A 25,365-nucleotide genomic window follows, 5' to 3' on the forward strand; every position below is an offset into this window, starting at 1 on the left:
CGTTTCTAGGAGAAGGGGGGTGTTGGCTCCCCCGGAAGTGGTGTCGGCAAAGGGTGCGAGGCCGACTGCGGTCCTACTGTTGGAACGGAGATGGTGCCGCGAGGCCTGGCCAGGTCTTGCGGCTGGGTGTGAGGCGAGGAAGAAGAAAGGATCCTCCATGGGTGAGAACAGGGAATCTGCTGAGGGGAAGAATCCCTGCTCCCGCTGAAGGGGAGGAGGGGTTTGTTCGGAGATGCATCGAGAAGGGAAAGAGGGCGCGCTGAAGTGCTGGGCAGCGGCCCGGCTTCTACTGATGAGGGGGAAGTTCCCGGGTCGGCTGAGGGGGCGTTCTCAGGTCTCCACATGGAGGCTGGCCACTGGCTCTTTAAGCCTTGGGTCCACGGTTGCTGCAGGGTCTACAGACGAGGGAGGCAGTCTGGGAACCGCCGCGAAGAGAGGCACGAGTTAATTTTGATACAGTTTGTTCTAGATGTACCAGCTTTCGAAGCCTAGTTTACAAAAGTGCATAACGACAGCGTTTTCAACAAAGAACATAGAATGCTAAAAGGTTTAGAGTAGTGGTCGGGATAAATTCGGAGTACCTTCCAGCAGGAACTAAATCTTTAAACTTTTTTAATGGAATTATACCATACAAAAACCAACGTCTCAATACTCTGAGCCAGCTAAATAAATAGATTATAAAGCCATCTGTATGCCTTTTTTCCTATTGAACTACCTTCCCTCCCAGCAGTAATGGATTTTCTGAATTTACTGTTAACTTTTATGTGTTAACGACAAGAATAGATCTCTGAATAAGTATATTATTGTTTTCATGTTCCAACATTATATAAATAATCATGTATACTACTTGCTTTTTTCAGTAAGTATAATTTTTGAGATTTATTCATATTGATACTTTTATAGCAATAACTTAACACCTTATGGACCCTTTGTTGAGGAAAAATTAATCAATGGTTGATCTAAGAAAGAAATGGAGAATTTTAGTCAAGCCAACCTGAGGCTGATAACCTGGGAGGTAGTCTTTCAGGAAGCTCTGAGCTGACTTTTAGCCGTCTAAGCACAGTTATATACATTTTTGAGACAAAGAGTTAATGCTTCAAATGATGCATTGTTGACTGTACACAATCCACATCTACAAATACAAAGGGCATAGTGCGTCATGCGTCATGTGACCTCTTGCAATATTAAGAAGGAAGGTTATTTCCTAACGAGGTCTAGTTAATGCAGATACACAACACACACTAAAGAGGAGAGAGACCCAAAGAGGCAGAGAAGAATTTTATGTTTAAATTTTTCTTGTCCCGCCATAAAATACGAATTTTATTTCATCACCAAATATGCCAGAGGCTGTTTTAAGGACTTTACCCTACTTAATCCTTACAAACAAAGCCTGTAAGGTAATGTCTTTCTCCTTTTAAGAAGAGGAAACTGAGATACAGGTAGGTTTCTTTAGTATTCTGTTGTATTAATACACCATAATTTATTTGTCCACTCTCTTGCTTATAGTCCTAATTCCTGAAACATTATAGATATTCAAATGCTAGTTAAAATAAAAAATATGGTAGCAGTTGGGTTGCCCATAATTTCAAAATTATCAAGATATCTAATTTCTGAAAAGGCAAGCGGGGTGGATGTTTTAGGTTGATCACCTAGAGGGAAAGCATAGAGGTTTAAGAATGCGTGGAATATACTGATAATGTTTATAATCTCACCATAGCTAAAAATATAGAATGTCTAGACAGCTGTGATGAAAGAAACCTAGAAAGGGCATTAATTTCTTAACCAAGTATATTTGAAATATCATTTTAACAGGTAATCAACATAAATTATTGATGAGATCATTTACGTTATTTTTTTCCCTACTAAGTCTTTGAAATTGGATGTTATTTTATACTAGCCACATTTCAGGTGCTCAGTAGATACATGGGGCTAGTGGCTACAGTATTGGATAGTATAGAACTGTTCTTACTTTGGGAACCATTGTATGTTCCGTTTGTTTTTCATGTAAAATCAATTGGTGAACTAAAAATTAGAATAAACTAATATTTGGAGGCATTTTCTTACTTTGTGGCCTTTAATTGCTCAGCTCTGTGCTTTGGGTGCCTGCTACCTTTGTTGCTTTGTTTAACTCAAATTTCTAACAATATTATTTCCTTTACCATATTTTATTTGTCTGTCTCACCACAACAACAGGTGACTTAATACCATTTTGTCAGTTACTGAAAGATGAGGCATCTGGCCACCAGAGGTCAGCCTAACTGTTTTTATTAGCTTTGGAGTGAGGAGGATTAATAACATGTAAAGATACTCGATTACAAAAATGGGAGTCTTTGAAACGGGAGAAACTATTTGTAAACCGTATATCCCATAAGGGGTTAATAGAAAGTATATATAAGGATCCATACAATTCAATAGCAAAAAAACCCCCAAATAACCCAATTAAAAAATGAGCAAAGGACCTGAATAAATGTTTTTCCAAAGAATGCATACAGATGGCCAACAGGTATATGAAAAGATGCTCAACATCACTAATCCTCAAGGAAATTCACATCAAAACCACATTAAGGTATCACTTCACACCTATGAGGATGACTGTTATCAAAAAGTCAAAAGATAACAAGTGTTGGTGAGGATGTTGAGAAAAGAGGGCCCTTATACATGTTGGTGGGAAACAGTATGGAGGTTCCTTAAAAAAACAAAAATAGAACTGTCATATGGTCCAGGAATCCCACTTTTTGGTATATATTCAAAGGAAATAAGATACTGTCTCAGATATATCTGTGTTCCCATGTTTATTGCAGCATTATTCACAGTGGCCAAAATACAGAAATTATCTTAAGTGTCCATCAATCAACTAATGGATAAAGAAGATATGATATTTATATATACACACAATTCAGTTTTTAAAAAGAAGGAACTCCTGCAATTTCCAACAACATAAGTCAATCTGGAGGACATTATGCTAAGTGAAATACACTAGATACAGAAAGACAAATGCTGTGTGATCCTACCTATATGTGGAATCTTAAAATGTTGAACTCATAGTAACAAAGAGTAGAATGGGAAATATCAGTGGCTGGGGAATGGGGGAAATAGGCAGATGTTTGTCAAAGCATACAAACTTTCTGGAGACCTAAGGTACATCATAATGACTATAGTTAATAATTATGTATATTTGAAATTTGCTGAGGTTAGGTCTCAAGTGTTCTCACCATGTGCAAAAGAAAGTATCTGTGAGGTGATGGATATGTTAATTGGCTTGATTGTGGTAATCATATCACAGTGAATACATAATCAAAACACATTGTACATGTTAAATATATGCAATTTGTCAATCCTACCTCAATAAAACTGGTTTTTAAAAAAAGACACTGTATTAAACCCACTGCCTTTAGCTTACCTGTGTCTTGACTTTTCTTTCAGTGCTATAGGGGAAAAGAACACATAGTAGCAACTGTGAGAATCAGTCTCTTCCTGTCCTTGGTAAACTTAGTTGAAGAAATGACAAAACTAAAGAATTTGTATAGTAAGGCTCTTTAGTTCTGAAATTACAGAAGAATCATTCTTTCAAGGTAAATTATACACGGGACTATATAAATAAGTGATTAATTCAGTTTTGATATGAGGATATGATGTACATGGAATGTTAAAGAGAAATGGTGATGGATTCACTCTAGAATTTACATATGCCTTCAAAGAGACTTTTTCTTATTTCTGCTAAAAAAAAAGTAGAGTAAGCCTTTAAAGAATGCTTTGGGTAGCACAATAATGGAAATACAGCCAGTTAATCTTGCAAATGGAATCTGGTTGAAATGAAATTAGTAAAAATATAAGAGGACAGAAGAATTAAAAGCTAACACCTTGTCTCAATAAAAATCTTACGATACGTTTTCAGTTTTCTTTTTGCTTTCAGGATGAACTAGGTAATATTATAAACTTTTGAAAGTATTTGCATTTGTGTTCTTAAAGATGAAGTTATAAGCAATTCCCTTTATATTGCTTTAGTAGCATTATCTTTGTTAATCCTGTTTTTAAAAATTGTTTCATTTGTCTTTATACAACATACTACCAAATCACCTAAATATAATTTGAGAATTTTTGTCTCCCTAGAACAAAAGTAAAACACTTGTGTAGTTACTTACAGCAGGCCTTCATCATTCTCTTATTTAATTTTTTCAAAACATTGTGCTAATCCCATAATAAGTGCCAGAAACTGCTGAGAACTGAATAAGATAAAAGAATGAGTAGAAGCCTGAGAAATATTCTTTGGAAAAATATTACTGACATGAAGCCCTATCATATGACATCAGTGTGTATTTGAAACTAAAGGTGTTTACTGACTTTCATTTTGGAAATCATTTCTGCAGCATGGCGTAAGTGGGAAGTTGGTATTTATTTTTGCTTTTTTCGTTTAGACCTATGCCTTTAGTTTATCCATGTTGCTATGTATACTTCTAATGTCCTTTTACATCCTGTTGCCTCTGTACTCTTCCAGTGATTGAAACTTAGAATGCTTCTAATTCTTTACCATCAAAGATGAAACTTCAGGATACATATTGGTCTTATGGAGAATTTCTCTGTTTTATATATATATATATATATATATATATATATATATATATATATATATATATACACACATATATATATACACACACACACACACACACACACACACATATATATACATACACCCAAGAGTAGGATTGCTGGATCATGAGATGTGCAAATAGTTTGGCTAAGTAGTGCTGTTAGATTGCTCTTCAGAAAGGTTACCCCAGTGTTATAATCCCACCAGCATTGCTGGTTCCTAGAGTTCCTTTAGTCCCCTCACTAATAGTTGGCGTTGTCCAGCTTTCTAGTTTTTACCAAAATAGTAAAGCAATGTGATATCTCTTAACTCATATAGTTAATGGCCTATGGATTTTCTTTCCCTAAAATTGGATATTTTTGTCCTTTGCCCATTTCTTTATTGAGATTGCTACCATTTTTGTTGTTGACTTATAGTTAACTTTGTTCTCAATGTCTTCAGTTCAATCCAAAAATGGTTGACTTTGTTGTGATTGAATTCATCATATTTTGGTGTTGTGCTTTATGTTTTTGTTTTTGTTTTTTAATTTAAGAAGTCCTTCCTTGGCCCTAGGTCACAAAGATATTCTCCTGAATTACAGTCTATTAACTATATAGTTTTACCATTCTTATTTGGGTCTTTAATCCATCATGAGTCCTCCTTTGTATGTGGCATTATACAGCTATACTGTTTTATTTTTTTTCATATGAGCCAGTTTTATCAATATTATGTACTAAATACGTTCATTCCCCCTTGATTTATGTGCTAACTTTATTGTATACTTCATTCTAAAATTGTCTGTGGCTCTGTTTCTGAGCTTTGTTCCATTGGACTGTTTGTTCTTAAACACTAATTCCACACTTTTAATTTCTGTAACTTCTGTAATATGAGTTAATATCTTGTACGCCAAGAACCCCCTTTACTCTTCTGTTTAAATAATTGGTTTAGTTATATGTGGAATTTTATTCTTAACATACTGGGATTGTATAAATTAATTTAGGAAAACGTTATCTTTATAATATTAATTTGTTCCATCCAAAAGCATGGAATGTCTATTTTAAATCATGTGTTCTTGATTAGAATTTTACAGTCTTCTTCATAGACATCTTACATATTATTAATTAGTTCTTAAATCCTTTACAGGTTTGGTGTGATTTTTTTTTTTCTTCCTCTATTGTAAATGTGATTTATGTAATACATTTTATGCTTGCTATTGCTAGTATAGAAGTTAAGAGTGCCTGGGGGTCAAATCCTGACCCTTATCACTGGATAGGTAGCTTAAACCTCATGTATAAAATGGGAACAATGAAAGTGCCTTTCTTAAAGGATTGTTAGGAGAATTTTAAGTGAGTTAACATTTGTGCAGTTCCTAGAATAGTACCTGGCAAAAGTAAGTGCCATATAAAAACTTAATGAATATTCATAGGTTAATCTCAGATCCAGGACCTTTGTTGAGCTCTTTTATTAGCTCTAATAGTTTATATGTTTTTTTTAATATTAGATGACCATATCATCTGTAAATCAGTAGTTTTATCTCTTCTAGTTCTTACACTTTTTTTTTAAGGGATTATATCTAAAGGTTCTCATTTAGGATAATATTTCCTGAAAGTTTTTGCTAGATAATTTTTACCGAATTGAAAAAGTAATTTTCTCTCCCTAGTTTGGTAAGAGTATTTTATATTTTAAGGCATGGATAGGTGTTGATCAAATACTAAGAAAGGTTAAATATCCACAGTTGATAAAATTATCTGATTTTTTCACTTTATTTTGTTACTGTGGTGACTTATATTTATACATTTTATGAAGTTGAGGTAGTCTTGCTTTCCTAGGATAAGCTCTACATGATATAATAAGATTCTTTTTTCTTTAATGCATTATTAGATTTTGTTAGGTAATATTTAACATTTTTGCAAGTGAAATGAGCCTATACCTTTGCTATTTGCTTCATCTCTAGATTTGGAATTAATGTTTTATTATCTTCATAAAAAGAGCTAGTAGTTTTATGCTTTTTTTTCTGGAATAGTTTATATAAAATATGTATTAATTTCCTTGGAAGTTCAGTGGAACTCACTTATAAAACCATTTGCACTTGTTTTTCATAGGAGGTTGTTACCTTTCCAGTTTCCTTAATACTTTCTTGTTTTATTCAAGTTATTTCTTCCTGTACAAATTTTTGTATTTTATATTCTAGAATTTAGCCATTTAATCTAGTCACATTTTATTTATATATTTTAAATGTATTTTTAATATATATATTTATTATATATGAGACATATATATTTATTATTTTTTAATCTCTTTGGGATATTTTTAAATCTCTTTTTTGATAAGTCTCACAAGTTTTGTTTTTCTTATTCATATTTTCAGAAAACCGTCTTTCAGTTTTATCAATCTATTCTTTTATATACTACTTAACTTCTGCCTTTATTATTTCCTTTCTGCTTATTTTACTGTTACTCTTTTTCATTATTTTGAATTAAATGGTTAGCTTGTGGATATTTAAGCTTCTTTGTTTCCTGATCAATGTATTCAAAGACATAAATTTCTTCTACATACTGGTTTGGCCATGCCCCACAAATTTTTCCTTGTAAGGTTATATTATTATTCAGTTTTAATATTTAATATCTTTTATGGTTTCCATTTTATTAACCCATGAGTTATTTAATTTCTATCCCAACATAGGATTCCTTTTAAAAACTTTTTATTTTAACCTTTTTTTTTAATTAAAGTATAGTCAGTTTACAATGTTGTGTCAGTTAACATAGGATTACTTTTAACTAACTTTTGATACCTACTTTTATTGCATTATGGTAAGAGATTTTAGTCTGAATGAAATTGACCCTTTAAACTTATAATACCTTATAACCTAATGCATGAACTATTTGTGCATGTGTGTGTATATGTCTGTACTCAAAAATCTATTCTGTTTGTTGTAGAGTTCTGTAAAATTAAATGATACCTAAAATATATTAATATTTTAACTTTTTCAGAATGCTTATATCTCTGCTTATATTCCCCCCTCAGTTCTGTCAGTTGTTACTTGAGAAATTTTGGGGATTTGCTTTCAGGTTTATAGAGGTTTATGATGAGTACATCACTTTTATTCTTTCCTTTTACCAGTATTGTTATCCATTTTTGTCCCTTATATTTTTTGACTTGAAATCTCTTTTGTTGGATATCAAGATTGCTATCCCAGCTTTATTCTGGTCCACAGTTGCGTTGTATCTTTTTTCATCTTTTTATTTTTGACATTTCTGTGTCTTTTTGCTGTAAAATGTCTTTAGTTAGCATATTATTGAATCTTGTTTTGTTAATACAGTTTGAGTGCCTGCCTTTTAATTGTGAGTTTAACATGTTTACATTCATTGTAATTCCTGCTATATTAAGATCTGCACCTGCCATCTTCTCTCATATCTGTAGAGTATGGTCACAGGACCATAGCCTCTGGGCTCCCAGCAAGAGTCCTAACATCTAGCAGCTTTACAACGTGGACAGGTCCCCTAAAACTAATCCCAGCAAGCACATCTAAGGGTAAAAAATATACCTTGTATAGCTCCCTATTTGGAGTTTGGGCATAAGGGATCTGCTTTTGCAGAAGTAATTTTCCAAGCTAGAACTGCATAATCCAAAACAAACTGGCCCAGATATGTACCAGCAAAGGATTAAAGTGGCCCCACGCTCTCTTTTTCCAATGTTGTGTTGGTAGGAGCCATTCCCAGTAGAAAAATCTGCCTGAGCCTATGTGCTAGAGATGGGAAAGCCAACAAGGCTTCTTGTTTAGTATCTGTGTCCTTGGATACTTTATTAAGTTAGATGGATAATAATGTTACCCAGTGCATTCAGGCTTTAATATCATGTCTCTAGTCTTCTCATTCACAGGTTAAGGCTACCTTTCCAGATAGTCCAACAACTAAGTCACCAGTTTCCTAAGGCATTTGCACCACCTATGGAAAACATCGGATCCGTGCATACCAGACAGATCCTTGGCAACTCATCCCACCGTCCCCCTGCACAAAAGTTGCTGCACCAGCGGACAAAGAAGGCGACCACTGAGTTTCTTTCTATTACCAACTAGATATAATATCCCTGACAACAAAACAGAGCACACAAAGTGTCTCTTCATAATATCACAACCAACTGAGACCACGCTAAGAAAATCAACTTGCCTAGAAGAAGACCCCTTCTCTTAGGTAGCCAGGATTTGAAGGGAGAGACTCTGACCTGTGCCACTGGTAAGTGACTAACTTTTACACGCTGAACTGGTCCTGAGAACTGAGATATCTTCTTTGTAAGTGAAGAATTAACAACATAATCTTGAAGAACTGCACAGTGGTGTGAGCCAGAGGCATACTGTGTGTGTGTGATGGACTGAGAAACAGACAAATGAATCTTATTGAAAGGATGTCTCCTCTTTTGTTTCTATTTTCCAGTGTTAGTGTTGTGCTGGCTTAGATTGTTACCTTTTTCTGGTACCTTTTTTTCTTACTGTTTTTCTATTCTGATGGGTCCTAGAAATCCCTCTCCTGACCCCTTATCAGAATCAGAGAGTGAGGAAGAAGAAAATGCTAACTACCTAAATGAGAGCTCTGGGGAAGAGTGGGATTCCTCTGAAGAAGAGGACCCTGTGGTGCCCAACCTAACACCTCTTGAGAGTCTTGCCTGGCAGGTTAAGTGCCTTTTAAAATATTCTACAACTTGGAAACCTTTAAATCCTAATTCCTGGTTATATCATGCTAAACTCTTGGATGCCAGCACACCAGTGCACATACTTCGAGAGATAGGTCTAAGACTCTCCCATTGCTCCCATTGCGTACCCAAACTGGAACCAATTCCTGAATGGCCTCCTCTGGCTTCTTGTGGAGTCCCGCCTTTTCAAAAGCCCCTTACAAGTCCCAGCCGGCTTTCTAGAGATCATGCCACTCTAAATGGAGCCCTGCAGTTTGCCACCAAACAGTTAAGCCGAACACTGAGTAGAGCCACTCCCATTCCTGAATACCTAAAACAAATTCCCAATTCATGTGTTTCTGGTTGCTGCTGTGGCTGGTTAACTAAAACAGTTAAGGAAACAACCCGCACTGAACCCATCAACACTACTTACTCCTACACTGACTTCCAAAAGGCAGTTAACAAACTCCTGACTGCATCACTATAAGGACCCACCATTCCTTCTCATGTCTGTCATGTTGCTGCCTGAGAGAGGAATACAGTTACACAGCCTGCAGTTGAGAAACTAATGTCTTCTCAACCAAACTGTGCCCCGTCCTGACAAGCTGAAGTACGATCCAGTACTGAATATATACCTGAGACTCATGACTCAGCTACAAAAAATGTGCATTGTGAGCATTCCCTTTCCTTTGAAAGACCCTGTGGATAAGATGAGGACTTCCATAGAGAAATAGTCAAGAGGGACATTATTACAAAAGACAAGTTGACTATTCTCCACACAATTCTCAACCCAATTTACTCTGCCTAATGGACTAACTAGACACCTAATTATTAATGGGAAGGAAAAGTAGGCCACTACACTTTTTGTTACCCAACCTTCAGAGTAGCCATTGTGGAAGTGGGAAATTAGGTACTCCCAATGACACCCTTCTGAGAGTACTTTTCTCTGATACTCATTTCTGGGGAGATAGTTGAATTAAATTGAATAACTAGACAAAAGACAATGGTGGGAATATGGATTTGTCTCCCAGCTTTTATACTGAGAGGCCTACATATGGCGCCCCCTAGGGATTCCAACTTTGTGAGGGAGTGCGGTGCTGTGGTAGTAGCCTGCACTGCCCCAGGCCTGTTACGGTGCCTGCAATTACAGCATGAACATTTTATGTCATAGGCTCTAGCTAAACTGGTTTATAAGATCATACCTGCGGATTAAACAGACACCTGCTTTGTAGGGCATATATTTCCTGCTTCTTGGCACCCAGACTTTAGTCAAGAGCAAATAAAACACATACCAAAAGACCAGTGGGAAAGGATTAAGAGCAGTTATGCTTTCAGTATTAACTGTTAGTGGATTAAAGCATTTAATCTGTATGATGTTTCCTGGAGCAGTACTTTATGCACTTTCCGTATCCGTTGCAAACTTCAGGAACCCTTCTAACTTTAAAGAACCTTACTGCAGAAATCTCAGCCTAATACAATCTGAAGTTAAAGAGTTTTTTAGCATCATTGTTTTTCTATATCTAGCTTTTTTTTTTCTGGCTGAATAGAAAGTGTATGTAACCTTGTAAATGAGTCTTGCTGTGTTTATTTAGATGAATCAAAACATAGAAATCAACATACATAAAATGCATGAGACCAGTCTTTTCACTCACCTGCTATAAAGAGTGAAACCTGTGTGTGATCCTAGTTGACTGGACGTCTAAAGGGAATCATAAAATAGATTGTTAAAGATATATCATATATCCCCTTCCTTATTTTAGTTTTGCTTTCTCCTGTTCTCCATAATTAAGTGCTGTATACAATGTGGCATCAAAAAATTGAAGCATTAATGGAATCACAAATTCTATACATGTATAGCAACTTCAAGGAGAGAGAATGTTTATAACCTAATGATTAACTTCTGCTGCCTTAGTTGTCTTAAGGAAAAAGGAGGGAATTGTAGTAGGTAGAAAAAATATTTGTTAATGGAAAATAACTGAACTGAAACCATATAATGTTAGTGTAACTGAATGTATCAGAAGCTGTTCCTATGTATATGTTCTATGGCATTGGTTTCTAAAATGTTACAAGACTCTGTTTCTTTTTTTTAAGGGGGAGGTGGGAAGAGTTAGGGAGATCTGAAAATTAAAATATGTTGATGTTTATGTAGCCATAATATGTTCCTTTTTCTGTGTGTGTGTGTGTGTGTGTGTGTGTGTGTGTCAAAGTGCCTTGCTCATGAACACATTTTTTCTGTTCACTCCAAGAGGAAGACTTTCCCCAGCTTTCCAGCTGAATAAACCAACAGCTTTGTACGTGCTAAACAGAGTATGGTCATTTGTTCTTAACAAATGAAATAGATTCTGCTTTGCTTAAGGCATATTCAGCATTCACTAAGTGCTGCATAGAGCCCATAGATAAACAGTGCTTCTGATAGGAGGTGACTTGGCAGCTCTAGAAAAGAAACATACTTGAAAAAGAAAGTGTCAGATGTTCAGTGAAGATCCAGATTTGAACCCATGTTTGTGTATGTTAAGTAATTCCAGGTTACACAAAATGATAGGTACCTGAATAAGCCTTAACCCTTTGCTGCTTTTTGTGTGCCGTGGGTTTGTGGCTAGGGGTGAATTTACCACTTTCACACCCGGCCTATGTGAGCTTTTGTTTAAATGCAGTCACCATAGGTAGGATAAAGAAGGATGAGTTTATTCTCTATTTATTGAAATACTTATCAAAGGAGTAAGGAAACAAGTGGACATCAGTGTTATACTTAAAGGTATTATTCTCTCAGTGCAAATAGGCAGCCTCTTTTTGTTGAAGCAGTCCAGATGCCTCTTTTTGTTGAAGCAGTCCAGATACCTTGAGCCCAGAAGACCATAATCATGTTTTTTTAAGCCCATCAGCTTTCTAAGAGAAGGAAAAAAATCTGGACATGGCAGGAGGAGGGTCGATGTTAGGTCACCTTTAGGGAATTATCTTGCTGGGGCTCCTATCACAAGTATCCATCTAAAAATTTTTCTCTTTTGGAAACAGTGTTTGTTATTACAGTAGATTGTTAAAGCAGCTAGGAGTTTAGAAGTCATTTGGAGTGTTTTCTTACTGATAATATAAATTCTCTTACATCTCTAATAAATGATTTTCTACTTTTGGCTCCATTGTTAGAGAACTCAGTGTCTTTTGGAGCAGCCCATTAATTTTAAATAGAAATTCAGTCATCCGTCTAATAGCATTATGGAGTGCCTACTGTAATCCAGACAGTGGGAGTGCAAAATTAAATAAGATACCCTATGTAAGAAATTAGTTTTAAAATTCATTGAATCAACATGAATTACCCCCAATGCTTTTGGCCATTGATGCCATTTCTGAGCTAGGGTCACAGTAAATAAGCTTACTCTTTATACTGGCCCTTACATGTTTGAAAATGAGGCAGCGATCCAAGTGTAGTGGAAATTCACATGGAGAGCACATTCCAACAATTAAACCCCACAAGAGGTAATCAGCTAAGGGAATGCATAAAATTAGTATTTTATGCACAGATTTAAGTTGTATATACTAAATGGTACACAAAGATCAGGGCCAGAGTGTTTTGTTCATATGACTGGAGTATATATAAAAGTCTGAAAAATCTGGATGGCTTCTCAGAATTCATGAGACAATTTTGTACAAGTTCCTGGCATGTAAGTCTACCAATTAGCAGTGTCCATTGGATTCAGGGAAATTGAAGGAGCTACACTAACTGACACCAACCACCAGGTATTCCTTCTGTGTCTACTTGCTTTTATTAAAAGGAAAATCTATGATGTATCTTTGCCAGTGTTGATCAGAGTTTAGTTTATGGCTACACGTTTGAGTCTGATCATTGTATACTGTCTTCTCAGCTCCTATTGGTGGCAGCAGTAGGATTATGTACTGTAAAATTTTTGGAAATGAGAGTAAGAAAAGGGTAAGGGTTTCTGACACTTGCTGGCTGCCAGCTTCTCTTAGCTATGAGAACTATGGCTCTTCTCAGTATGGTATGGAAAAAGAAGACTTGATTTAAAAATGATTTAAGATAACAATGTAGCAGGCAGTCAATGCTGGAGTTGTTCTACTTTGTGGAGTCAGCTTAAAATGTTAGCCACAGTATAGAACTGGAACATAAAACAATAAGTTGACTGGAATTTAGGCAGTTAACTTGGGAAGAAACAGATGACCCTGATACGTGACATGAAAATTCCTGAAATCATTTAGAAAGTTATGCTCTATTCCCTGGAGTAGGATATAACCAGTATTCATCTAGGAGACCAGATCCTGGTCAGCCTAACAAGATTAAAATTTAGGAATTTGGGATTAACATGTACTACCATATATAAAATATATAACCAATGAAGACCTACTGTATAGTACAGGGAACTATACGCAGTATCTTGTAATAACCCATAATGGAAAAGAATCTAAAAAAGAATGTGTGTATATGTGTGTGTGTGTGTATAACTGAATCACTTTGCTGTACACCTGAAACTAACACAGCATTGTAAATCAAGTATATTTCAAATTTTAAAAAATCTGCTCCTAGTATACACAGAAATTGATGCCAACAGAAGCCAGATGAAGCAGTCTTATAATGAATATTGCAGCTTATAAATTAAGGGGCTGGTAATATTTTATTTGGGGAAAACTATTATGTTTGGGTTAACTGCTAAACCCATGCTTAATGCTACCCTTCCATCCATGGTGTCAGCCTATGAGACCTGACACTTCAGTATATCCAATACATATTAACTAGGCAATGGTCTGGTAGGGACAAGTTCATTTGGGAGATATGCAGATAATTGGAATAGTCCAAGGGTGTGACCATCTTCCATCAACAAAGACCCTAGTTGGCTTCATGATTATACCCTGAGCAACCAAAATGGCTTGATAGAGTGGCAGAACTCTGGTGACACAATTAAAGGGCCAACTACTCTATGTACAGAGTTCCTGTATTAGTAGGAAGCATTAGTGTTAGGCACAGCCAAGTGAGTATACATGGGGTTGCCCCTGGCTACCTGCCTGGTAGTAATACAGATTTTCCTGGTGGCTTGACTAGCTTTGGTCCAGATGCCAGTTTCCTTTAAACCCAGCTTTTTTATGTTGGTCACTTTCTACTTATGGTACATTATTTTTTTAAATGTGTTGGATTGCCAGATTTAGCAAATAAAAATACAGGATGCCCAAATAAATTCGAGTTTCAAATAAACAATGAAATATGGGCCATACTTACACTAAAAAAAAAATTACCTGAAATTCAAACTTATCTGACATCTCATATTTTATCTGGCAACCCTATAAATGTGTTAGTAACATTGGTTAAGATTGGACTGTAGTCATGTAGTTGTTCCCAGGGAACAGTCTGGTTCTTTCCGTCATGTGTTGTTTTCTTACCTGCAAGTACTTGATGTAGGGAGAAGGAGGGTAACGCAGAGTTGAGCCAAGGTTAGAACTGTTACTAAGAGATGAAAGAGGAAGTGCAATTGCAGATATGAGAGTTTTTATAGAAGAGACTCTGTCTTTGGTTAAAATCGTCACATAGCCATCCATTAAAACATTTCCAGACGTACAGATTTTGAAAATGATGTCCCAGTGATAGGTAATTTGAGGGTTGTTTATTGTTTTTTGTCTGTGTGTATTTTAAGCAATTACTTTCTCATTCTCTTTTACCATGAAGGAAAGGATTAAGTGCATTACTTTTTTTAATTTTTATTTTTTTAATACTTGACAAGTGGCACAGTTCTCACAGCCATTCTTCATCACAGAAAAGATCCACAAATTTGGAACACCTGTCTTTTCCTTCCAGAAGCACCCCCCACCAAAGACTCAAGGATTTGTAGGCACAAGATATCCTGGAAGGTGGGGTTAAGGACTAAAGCTGAGAACAAGGGGATTATTTTGAAGTTCATTTTTGCTCTCCCTTTGTAGCCAGGCAGTTTTCCCTTCTTTTTCTAGAGAAGAATGGAGGCTTATTTGCTGGAGAAATTGAACCAAACAGATTAGAACTGGGACCTGGGGAGAGTGGTGCTAGTAAGTGAGGTGCTATACTGAAAGCAGGATGACTCAGAGTATTCTGAACATTATGAGTCTTCAGTCCCCTTTCACCATCTTGCTATAGAATCTGGCAGCTAAGCATATCCCCAGCCCTGCCCAGCCCATCTAGAAAGATGAACAATTTGAAAAACAGCTTGCCACTTGGTCATTTGTTGCAATGAAACCCAGAATCCACAAGCCCTGCTCATTCAAACATGGCTTTCAGTCCCTTGAGCTGATAGCCAAGGGTCACTAGACATTCGAAAATACCTTCAACAATAAAAGGTGAAGACTGAAACAATTACAAGTACCTGGAAAAAAACTGAAAATAAGGTGGAGAACATAAAACTCCCAGGGATGCTATAATATTCTCAGAAAAAAAGAAATACATTGCATCCATGAATTAAGAACAAAAATCCTATAAAAAAAAGAATAAGAGTATTGGAAAAATAGGAGAACCAGAATTAAATATGAAATAGATGTGTTGAAATTTAAGTTGAAGAAAGTGTAGAAAATAGAACAAAAAAGCAGAGATGAAAAATAGCAAAGAACAAAAAAGATAAGTAAAAGATCAGAATGGGATGCAACATCTGATTAATAAGATCTCTAAAATGAGAGAACAGAGAAAGGAGGTGAAGAGGAAAAATTAAAGAACATCTCCCCAGAATGTAGGACATGAGTCTCCTAAATTAAAAGGATCCACTGAGTGCCCAGGACAATGAATTTAAAAAAACAAACAAAAACCCACAAAGGCATATGATGATATTTCAGGATGCCAGAGTTAAAGAAGATCTAAAAGTTTCCACGGTGGGAAAACAAGGGTTACGTAAAAGGATGTTTTCAGAATGGCATTTTGACTCCTCGGTAGCAACACTAGAAGATGCTAGAAGACTATTAAAGCAAGGCCTTCAAATCTAAGAGGAAAAATTATTTCCAATCTAGTGTTCTGTCCAGAATCATAGACAATCCAGTGAAGTATGGGGCTAAAATAAAGGTTAGACTGGCACGGTCTCAAAATTTTATCTTACCATGTACCCTTTCTTAGGAGGCTACTGGAGGATGTACTTCACCAAAACAAAGGAGTAATCTAAGTAAGAAGGCATGGGACCCTGAAAATATAAGATCTCACAAAGGAATGCAATGAAGGAAGGTCCCAGGATGACTACTGTGTCAAGTAAGTAGAGCGGGGGTTTCAGGAAGTATTTCTAGGAAACTTGGAACACAGTGTTTAAGTACATAGGAAGTGTAGAAAGAAGTGCAACAGAGGTTGGGATAAGAGAAAAAAAAAAGAAAAGAAGTACAAGAGTAACTAGATTAATGATAAAATGAAGCAATTAGAAGTACCCCAAATACATCTTTTTGGATGAGTGTCACTGTGTCACACACACAAAAAAAAAAAAATCTGAGATTTTATTTCTTAAAATGTAATCATTTTATTACAATTTTGGTAGTCATATTTTAGAAGTTTGACATTAAAACTGTAGGAAAATTGTAGGATTGTCAGCAATTAGAGTACTCCTTCAGGCATCATACTCCAGTTTCAACAGATGCTCACCTTCAATAAGATGTGCACTGGAGAAAATTTTTTCAGAAAAAATAGTTTTAAGTAACTTGTTTTGTAAATGGAACTTTGTCCTTTGCTTAGGCAAATCTCAAAATTTTTTATTTAAAAGAAATGTTGCATAATCTATAGCAGTAATTTCAATAAGCTTTTCATTTAAATTTTAGCCTCTGTAGACTCAAAAGCATAAGGAATTATTTATTTCTTTAGAAATAATACTTTGAAATTTCATATTGTTTTTCATCTTCCAAACTGTTTTTGCTATCAAGATATAGTTGTATCCAGTGACCAGTGACCAGTGGCCAGGGCCATAATATATTCCCATATAACACTTTAGATTTTTTTCCCTATGTGTTATGATTGAGGTTTCTTCCTGTACTCTGTTTCTATAAATATTATATAACCTAAGAATAAATTTTGATCTAATTGTATATGATTCTGTGCGGTGATGTGTCTTTTCTCTATCATCAGATCTACTGAGTAAACCATCCCAGGCCAACTTGTCCATCTGCTTTTTTTTTTGAGCATGGAAAATATACCTACAGTACAATACATAAAATGCAACAATCACAAGTGTACTTGATTTTTCACATAACGTACACTCACATATTTAATTGTATAGACTCAAATTAAAGTACAAAAAAATTCCGGATTCCCTAGTGCCCTTCCCCTGTTTATACCTCCCCCCAAAATAACCCCTCTTCCCTTCTGAAGATCAGTCTTGCGTGTATTGTTTTGTGCTTGGCTTCTTTCATCAACATAATACCTGTGATTCATCCAGGTGTTTGTATGTATCCATGGTTCGGTTTTTTGTAACTGCTGTAGATTATTCCATTGTAAAAATATGCCATATTTCTCATTTATCCATTTACCTGTTAGATAACATTTTAGTTCTTTGTGATTTGTGGCTGTTACAAATAAAGCTGCACTAAATATTCTTCTGTGTTTTTGTGAGTGTGTGCACCCATTCCTCTTGGGTACACACCTAGGAGTCAAACTGCTGTGTCATAGGGTAGGTGTATATTTACTTTTAGTAAAGCTACCAAGCACATTCCAAAGTGATTGTATCACTTTACGTTCCCACTACCAATGTATGAAATTTCCGGTGGTTCCACATCTTTACTAACACTTCCTGTTGTCAGTCCCTAATTTTACCTATGCTGATATGGTACAGTAGTATCTCATTGTGGCTTTAATTTATATTTCCATGATTTGCAGTGGAAATCTTTTCATGTGCTTATTGGCCATTCAGATACCTCTTTTAAAGCTAGTTATTCAAGTCCTTTGCCCACTTATAAATTAATCTATCTTTTTCTTATTGATTTGTTTTCTGTATACTTTGTTCTTTATATACTTTGTATGCAGGGTTGTTCATCAGGTATATGCGTGTGTCATAAATATCTTATGCCAGTCTATGCCTTGTCCTTTTACTTTCTTAATGGTATATTATGAGTAGAAGTTTACATTTTTATGAAATCCAGTTTATCAGTTTTTTTTTCTCCATTATGGCTAGTGCTTTAACAACTCTTTGCCAACCTGAATGTTATGAAGACATTCTTCTATGTTGTTTTTTAAAGAAGCCTTATTGTTTTAGCTTTCACTTTGAAGTCTGCTCCATCTCAATTAATTTTGTGAATGATATGAAATAGAAGAGGAGTTGTCTTTATTAAAATATTCTTATTACAACTGATATTTTGAAATTTAATTAGTGAGAACAATATTTTAGGTATCTCATTTTTCTCTAGTACATCTTCCTTTTCTTCATATGCTTTATATTTATTTTATTCAGGTTAAAGGTCATTTATCATAGATATGGTTTATAATCTATGGAGTTTGTCCTTTACATAAAATTCGACATAGGCGAGTTGACATTCTGTTTTTCCATTATCCTCAAGAGACTGAAGAATTCCCAAACTGGACTTTTTCTTGAAAATTAATTATCTAAATGGTATAAAATAACTAAAAATCAAATAACAGTTCTTTGCTTAAAATTTTGAATGTTAGTGTACCAATTCTACAACTATTGGAATTATAAATAATTCAATCTATTATTCTGCCATATAATGCTATTTAAACGTTTTTATATGTTTTACACATTTAAGGTATTCTTCTAGACATCATCTAGTCTAGTATTTATATTTATGTATTTCCCTATTATTCAACTGCCAGAAAATTCTCAATATCTGTTTTTGTACATGAAATGAATAGTTTTCAAATCAATTATTTGCAATACTTTACTTTTTTAATACATACACATCCATATTTTGGCTGATTAATAGACTTTCAGTGCATAAAGTACATTCATTCAGTTGGTCATTCAGCAACTATTTACTGAGCACTTACAGGGTGCCAAGTACTATTCTAAGCACTAGGACTTAAGCAGTCAACAAAATGGACAAATTTCTGCCTTCATGGAGCTTACAGTTAACTATGATTTTTTACTCCAGTTTACATGTCAAACGTCTACCTGTATGAGAAAGTGAATATTCAGATATTTACAATAAATGTGAATTATTTGCAGTAGATAATTCTATATCTATCATATTGTGTTCTCCCCTTTTCATACTGCAGAGTTCTTAGGAGAAATTGCCACCCAGCCAGGAATTATATTTCCCAGACCCCCTTATACCTTAATCAGTTCTTGCCTATAATCACCTCTTGCCAATAGAATGGCAACAGAGTTGGTGTGTCAATTCCAGGCCCCAAGGTATTTTAGAAGTGGATATACCTTCTCTGTACTCTTTTTCCTCTTTTGCTGGCTGGATGCAGATGACTACATGGTCCTAGAGGATCTTAGTTGGTTGCTGAATCAAAGTTTGGAGATGTCTGCTGTCTCCATGGGAGCTCAGAGAGCATCTCTGACAGGAGCTGTCAGGTCAGGGCTCCCTCTGAAGTGCAATTTGAGCTGAGACTTGAAGGCTAATAGGATTTGAATAGGAGAGAGGATGAGGGGGACATTTATAAAGCAAGATGGCATACAGGGAACTGACAGGGATTGTTTGGGAGAATATAGAATTCTGAAAATAAGGTCTGGTACCACCCACAACAGCATCACTGAAGTGATCGTTTAAATTGCCTTACTCAGATCTACTACTAAGTCAAAACTTCTTATGTGGGGAGTCAGAAATACTCGTTTTTATCAAGGTCATGATAATTTTTATATTTACCAAAATTTGAGAAGTTCTAAATCCAAATCAATATTCTAGATGATAACTTGGATTTGTACTGCAGAGACACCACAGATAATCTAAAGAGCAGTGGTCAATTCCAGAAAGGGAAATTGAGAAACAGCGTGGCTAGGTTGAAATATTCAAACATGGGCCATCCCTATTACCAATACTTAATTCAGTTAAAAAAAATTTTAGTTTCCATTAAGTAGAGAGCACTCTACTGCTGTGTAATAAAGAGAATTTAAAAGCTTCAGTTCCATTCCTTTTTCCAGTGTTAGAGAGTTCTATTGTTTAGTTACCTTTGAACTCTAGAAAAAGTCAGAAAGGCAATAGTATTGAGCTGCCAACTTCATTTTCTTCCTGTTTAAGGTAAAGTGAAATGTACTTTGCAAATTGGCTGTTCAATGTTTCGGGTAAAGACTGCTTGGCCATTAACTGCTCTTAGCCCATATACTCTTTTTTATCCCTATGTTTCACACCTCTGTTCCCACTAACAGGATTTTAAGGAATGATGTTGAAAAATATGACTACCAGTGGTAAAGTTCCTACACTCATATTGCCCACAAGCTGTTTCCAGAACAACCCGTGGGGCTCATGGTGATCATATTAATATTTAATATAATCTGGCTAAAATTTTGCCACAAAACATTTTATTCGAAAATGTCATGTTCCACGGTGTGATGTTGATATACTGTAATCTCAGTGCTAATGTTGCCGTTTGGGGGTTTTGGGTTTTATTTTCCTCCTATGGAGATGAGATGGAAAACCTATTACTAGGCTACCTGTAATGAAACCCTCATACTAGGTAATATATGTTAGGATTACAATAAAAGCTTAGTGCCAGTTTAAGCTGTGTGTTCATTTCTTGCATTCTTCAGCTCAAAAAGGGATATTTGACATAAAACTTTAGTTTTAAAAATGAATTATGACATAGGTGCTGCACCGAAATGCAGAGCCATGAGAGCATATTTTAGGCACATGCAAGCTAGTCTGAAAGATCAGGAGGAATAAGGCAAAGGAGTTAAGTGAAATAGTCAAGAGTGTGATCTTGTTTTTAGATGAATAGTAGAAGTATCTTAGTAATAACAGTAACAATAGAGTTGCCCATGCAACTTGACTGATTAGGAAAGAAAATTCCAAAGCAAAGGATAAAAGATTACCTTAGTAAATTTCTACTGAAGAAATCACCTAAGGCAGCATTTGGATGATCAGTGTGGTAAAGATGAATTATTCAATACCTGTCGGGGCAACTGCTTAGCCATCTGGAAAAACATAAGCTTGGATTCCAACCTCACTGCATATAGCAACATGAATCCCAGCTAGTTCAAAAACGTAAACATTTAAGAAAAATAAAACCATAAAAGTGCTAGGAGAAACTAATCTTGGACGGGGAAGGCCTAGATTCTAAGCATAATGCAAAAGCCAGAAAGTGTAAGAGAAAAGATCAGTGGATTCAAAATATTTGTAGAGCATAAGAAAGCTAAAATAAATGACTAACTGGGGGAAATATTTGTAATACGGATGATAAGCAAAGTGCTAAAAGCCCCTACAAAGAAAGATAAGGGTTAAAATGATTAAAGGGTTAAAAATGATTAAAGAAGACAATTTAGGTGATACAAACAAACTTTAGTACTTTATGAAGTGGAGAGTCTCCATTCAGAGGCTGTAAAATGGGGTGAAAGACAGGAAGCTTTTATAGGATAAAGAATAAAGAACAAGGAAGAGAAAATTAGAAAATATCTGATTGGCTGATGCCACCTCACAACCTTGTTTGGAGTAAGAAGGAACAAGGAACTAAGTATAGAGCTCAGAGTTGGCTTGGCATTTGGGGATTGGCTGACTGGATATCCTGTATTTCTGATCACACAGAGCATTTACAGGGACACAAAAGTTACCTCAGTCTTGGTTTGCTGATGTGGCATCCTGCATAGTAATGGCTTCATCTTGGGCCTAAAAGATTATTTTAACATAAGGAAGAAAGCCAGGCAAAAACAATGCACAAAAGGTTTAATTCCACTGACTGATCAACTTGTGGAAAGGTGTTTCAACAGCAATCGAACAAATGGTGTAAGGGAGACACTCTTCACCTTTTAAATTGGAAGATATTTCAAGATCCACAGCAGCTGTTTTGGCAAGGGTATGGGAAGACACGCATTTTTATGCACTATTAATGATTATAAGTTGAAATAACTTCTGCAGAACAGTATAGAAAAATATATCCACATTTAAAATTTGCTTACTCTTTGAAACTGGCTTATTCTAGGATTTATTCCTATGGAAATACTTGCACATCTGTGCAAAGATATATGTATGATGTCTTGAAGGAAGTTACCTTGATGCAATGGTCACCTCCAAATATACTACCAGGCAGGCTATCCCAAATGTCATGGACAGGAAACTTCACAGCCCAAATTTAAATGCTCATATCACAAGGTTTATTGAATCACTTTTAAATAAAAGTCTGTCGGAAGGTATAGTGAAGGTTAAGACACTTAGGATAGGGTACTGGGGAGGTGGGAGGACCACATTACCTGGGTCTTATAGTATGCAGTGTTGTTATGTCCTGTCTGCTGCACCAGCCTTCACTTCTGAAAATGTGGTCGTGAGAACCACAGTTGAAATTGAAAATGGAGGTTCAGCAGATGAGGGAGCCTAGAGTCAATAGGTGCTTGCTCTGTTAGAAGTGTTCAGGGGCAGGTATGCCTGGGTAGCAGCCTGCTGAAAGTCATATGTTTTTCATCTGTGTTTCTGGGGCAGAACGTACACGGGGCCCAAATGAGTGCCAACAATGAATGGCATTTTAGGGATGATACGGCTGTCAGCCTGAAGGTGGCATCATCTTTACCTTACAATTTGGCCTTTCCATCTTTTCCCACCTGTTAGTAACACTCTTGTTTGTTTCCTTCTTTTTACATATATTCCATTCTATCTGTATCGTGTCTTACAGTATGCTCTCTGTACTTAACACATTTTAAGGGTTCTATCCAACATGAATTTCATATATCCTTTTTGTTTTTCTTGTCCTTTAGAAAAGAACTGAATATTCTCATGATACAGCAAATATACATTATAAACATGTGAAACATTTTGCTTAAAACATTAGAAAAATAAAAGAATTGTTCAATAAGAGATAGGGTAAATATGTTGTATATAATGCAATAATGGCTATTAAAGATGGGAGTATAGGTCTTTAATATATGTTTGTATGTGCACGACTGGGACATTGTGCTATAAGAAATTGACACATTGTAACTGACTGTACTTCAGTTTGAAAAAAAAAGAGCTGTAAAGAATGAGATAAATAGTTCCAGCATCAGCATCAACTATTTCAAAAAGCTTATAGGTTTATGATAGAAAAAAAAAAGAAACCAATTGATTCTGGTTTTTAAAAGTTTCAGATCACCAGCATTGTTCTTTGTGCTGTGGAAATAATAGCCCTTAAAGTCAGATAGACCCAGCGCCATTATATTTATACCAGCTGTATAAAATTGAGTACTTAGCATCCATTCACACCAATTTTCTAGCCTGTAGAATGAGGATAGTAAGTGTGTTTGTCGGGGGTAAAAACACGTGCAAAGGGCATAGCACAATGCCAAGATAACTTTAGTGGGCTAACAAATACTCTTCAGCCCTGTGTTAGACGGTGCTTAATCTTCTTCTGCCCTCTATTTCATTCCTAACAGTGTGAAAGGTCACAGTGCCAGAAAACCCCAGCAACTGCAGAGGACTCCTTCCAAGACAGGCCAGCTTGTGGTACCTTGATTACAGTAGCTACATTGCAACAAAGCCTGATAAGGGAATCTGCTTTCCCCACTGTCTTCCATTATAAAGTTGAAAGTTTCAGATATCCCACTGGAAAATATTTTCGCCCCCAGACTCAATAAGATCATAATTGAATAACTAAGAGTTGGGGTCAGATGGCAATATTACTGAACTTTAGTGTGTATAAGACCAGCAAGAGCAGCAGTTCTCCATCCTGTTCACGTTCAATATCATCTTTTCTATAACATTCATGTTACTATCTGAAAATTCACACAGTTTCTTAAATTAGTAAATGCATTTTGAAGATCAGTATAATTTCTTGACAGTAATATAAAGAGGAAATAAAAGGAAAGCAATTATAATTAAATCATATGTTTCAACACGGGATGCTCTGGTTTGATTATCTTTACGACATAATGTAGCACTCAGAAGCTTACATGGCAGACTCACCGTGAACATGGAGTTACAAGTGTGTTGTGTCAGGAACCAAATACTGTGAGCCACAAGGCCGTGATGATGTGATTTTCCACAATGGTGAACAATTTTTTTTTAAAGTTCTGAACCAAAAAGGCTAATTTTCCTCTAGTTTACACAGTGGTTGAATTCCTGTAAAATTTAGTATGACCCTGCAGAAAATACTTTAAATATGCGATTTGGAATTAAATAGGAAGATCCTTTAAAATGTGGGTTCTAGATCCTCAACTCCAGAGATGTTGACTCAGGGAATCTAGGATAGAACCAAGAGTCTACATCAACCTCCTGGCAGTGCCTTCTGATTCAGGCATTCTGTTTTCTAACTGAGTTGAAGGAGGGGGTGGTTGTCCTGGAGAGGTAACCTAAGAGGATAAAGTAGGAACAAAAACCCAGGTTGGCCATGCCTAAATAGTGTAATGTACTGGGGCAAAAGTAAGGAAGTTAGAATAGGAATATCTCAGTTTCAGACACAACTCTGCTACTTTTAATTGCCTTACTTGGTACAACTTTTCTGTGTCTATTTCCTCATCTGTAAAAATGGGAATTATTACCTGCAGGATTGAGGGATGGGACTGTGGTTTCTGAGACCCTTTGAAGTTTGCTTATTTTATTTATCAAGATTATTAAAACTCTTGATATAAAGCAGTTTGTAATATGGAATATATTAACCATGCAAATGGCTTATAATTTTGACGCTATTATTCACACTTAAGGAAATTCTGATCAGGGTGTTGTCACTTTCCCCAAAGTCCACTGTTTGAACCCAGAGGAAGCAAGCCACAAAGAAATTTGGCCCGCTAACCCCTCGACTCGCCAAACAAACTAAAAAAGACACCAGCTCGTAACCCAGACTCGACAGGATTCTGGCTCCAGTCGGCCGGTGGCCTAGTGTGTGGATGAGTCACTTCACTTTCACTGGGATCGGTTTACCTAGCCTTTCAGTTCCATCTATTACTCAGTTACTCCTCCATTCCTCTTGGCTTCCTCTTTTCCCACAACTGCCACCATCCTCTCTACCCGTTTGACCTTTTCTCTGCAGAAAATACTCTAAATATGCGAGTATTCCCACGCTACACATTCCCTCACACACATTCTGCTCTTTCTCGTCCCTGATTTCGGTCACCAACAGCTCCGCAGCCCCC

The 25,365-nt window shown here is 36.0% G+C and overlaps 1 protein-coding gene across 3 annotated transcripts; it reads left to right on the forward strand.

Moving 5' to 3' along the window:
* Positions 1-10: 10 nt before the first annotated feature.
* Positions 11-24,129, forward strand: DCAF16 (DDB1 and CUL4 associated factor 16). 3 transcript variants are annotated; one of them, XR_006721069.2, is made up of 4 exons: positions 11-161; positions 8,435-8,802; positions 16,302-16,430; positions 23,671-24,129. XR_006721069.2 is itself a non-coding variant. In XM_010973020.3 (2 exons), exon 2 carries the CDS (start codon positions 9,072-9,074, stop codon positions 9,720-9,722), a length of 651 nt encoding a protein of 216 aa, XP_010971322.1. In that variant the 5' UTR covers positions 15-161; positions 8,450-9,071; the 3' UTR covers positions 9,723-11,379. The 3 variants fall into 3 exon arrangements, 2 of the variants coding, with proteins under 2 accessions (XP_010971322.1, XP_010971321.1); XM_010973020.3 differs by lacking the exons at positions 16,302-16,430; positions 23,671-24,129 and having other exon boundaries at positions 15-161; positions 8,450-11,379; XM_010973019.3 differs by lacking the exons at positions 16,302-16,430; positions 23,671-24,129 and having other exon boundaries at positions 16-161; positions 8,435-11,379.
* Positions 24,130-25,365: the final 1,236 nt, after the last annotated feature.

Source organism: Camelus bactrianus, chromosome 2, assembly GCF_048773025.1.
Source record: "Camelus bactrianus isolate YW-2024 breed Bactrian camel chromosome 2, ASM4877302v1, whole genome shotgun sequence".
Taxonomy (NCBI): Eukaryota; Metazoa; Chordata; class Mammalia; order Artiodactyla; family Camelidae; genus Camelus; species Camelus bactrianus.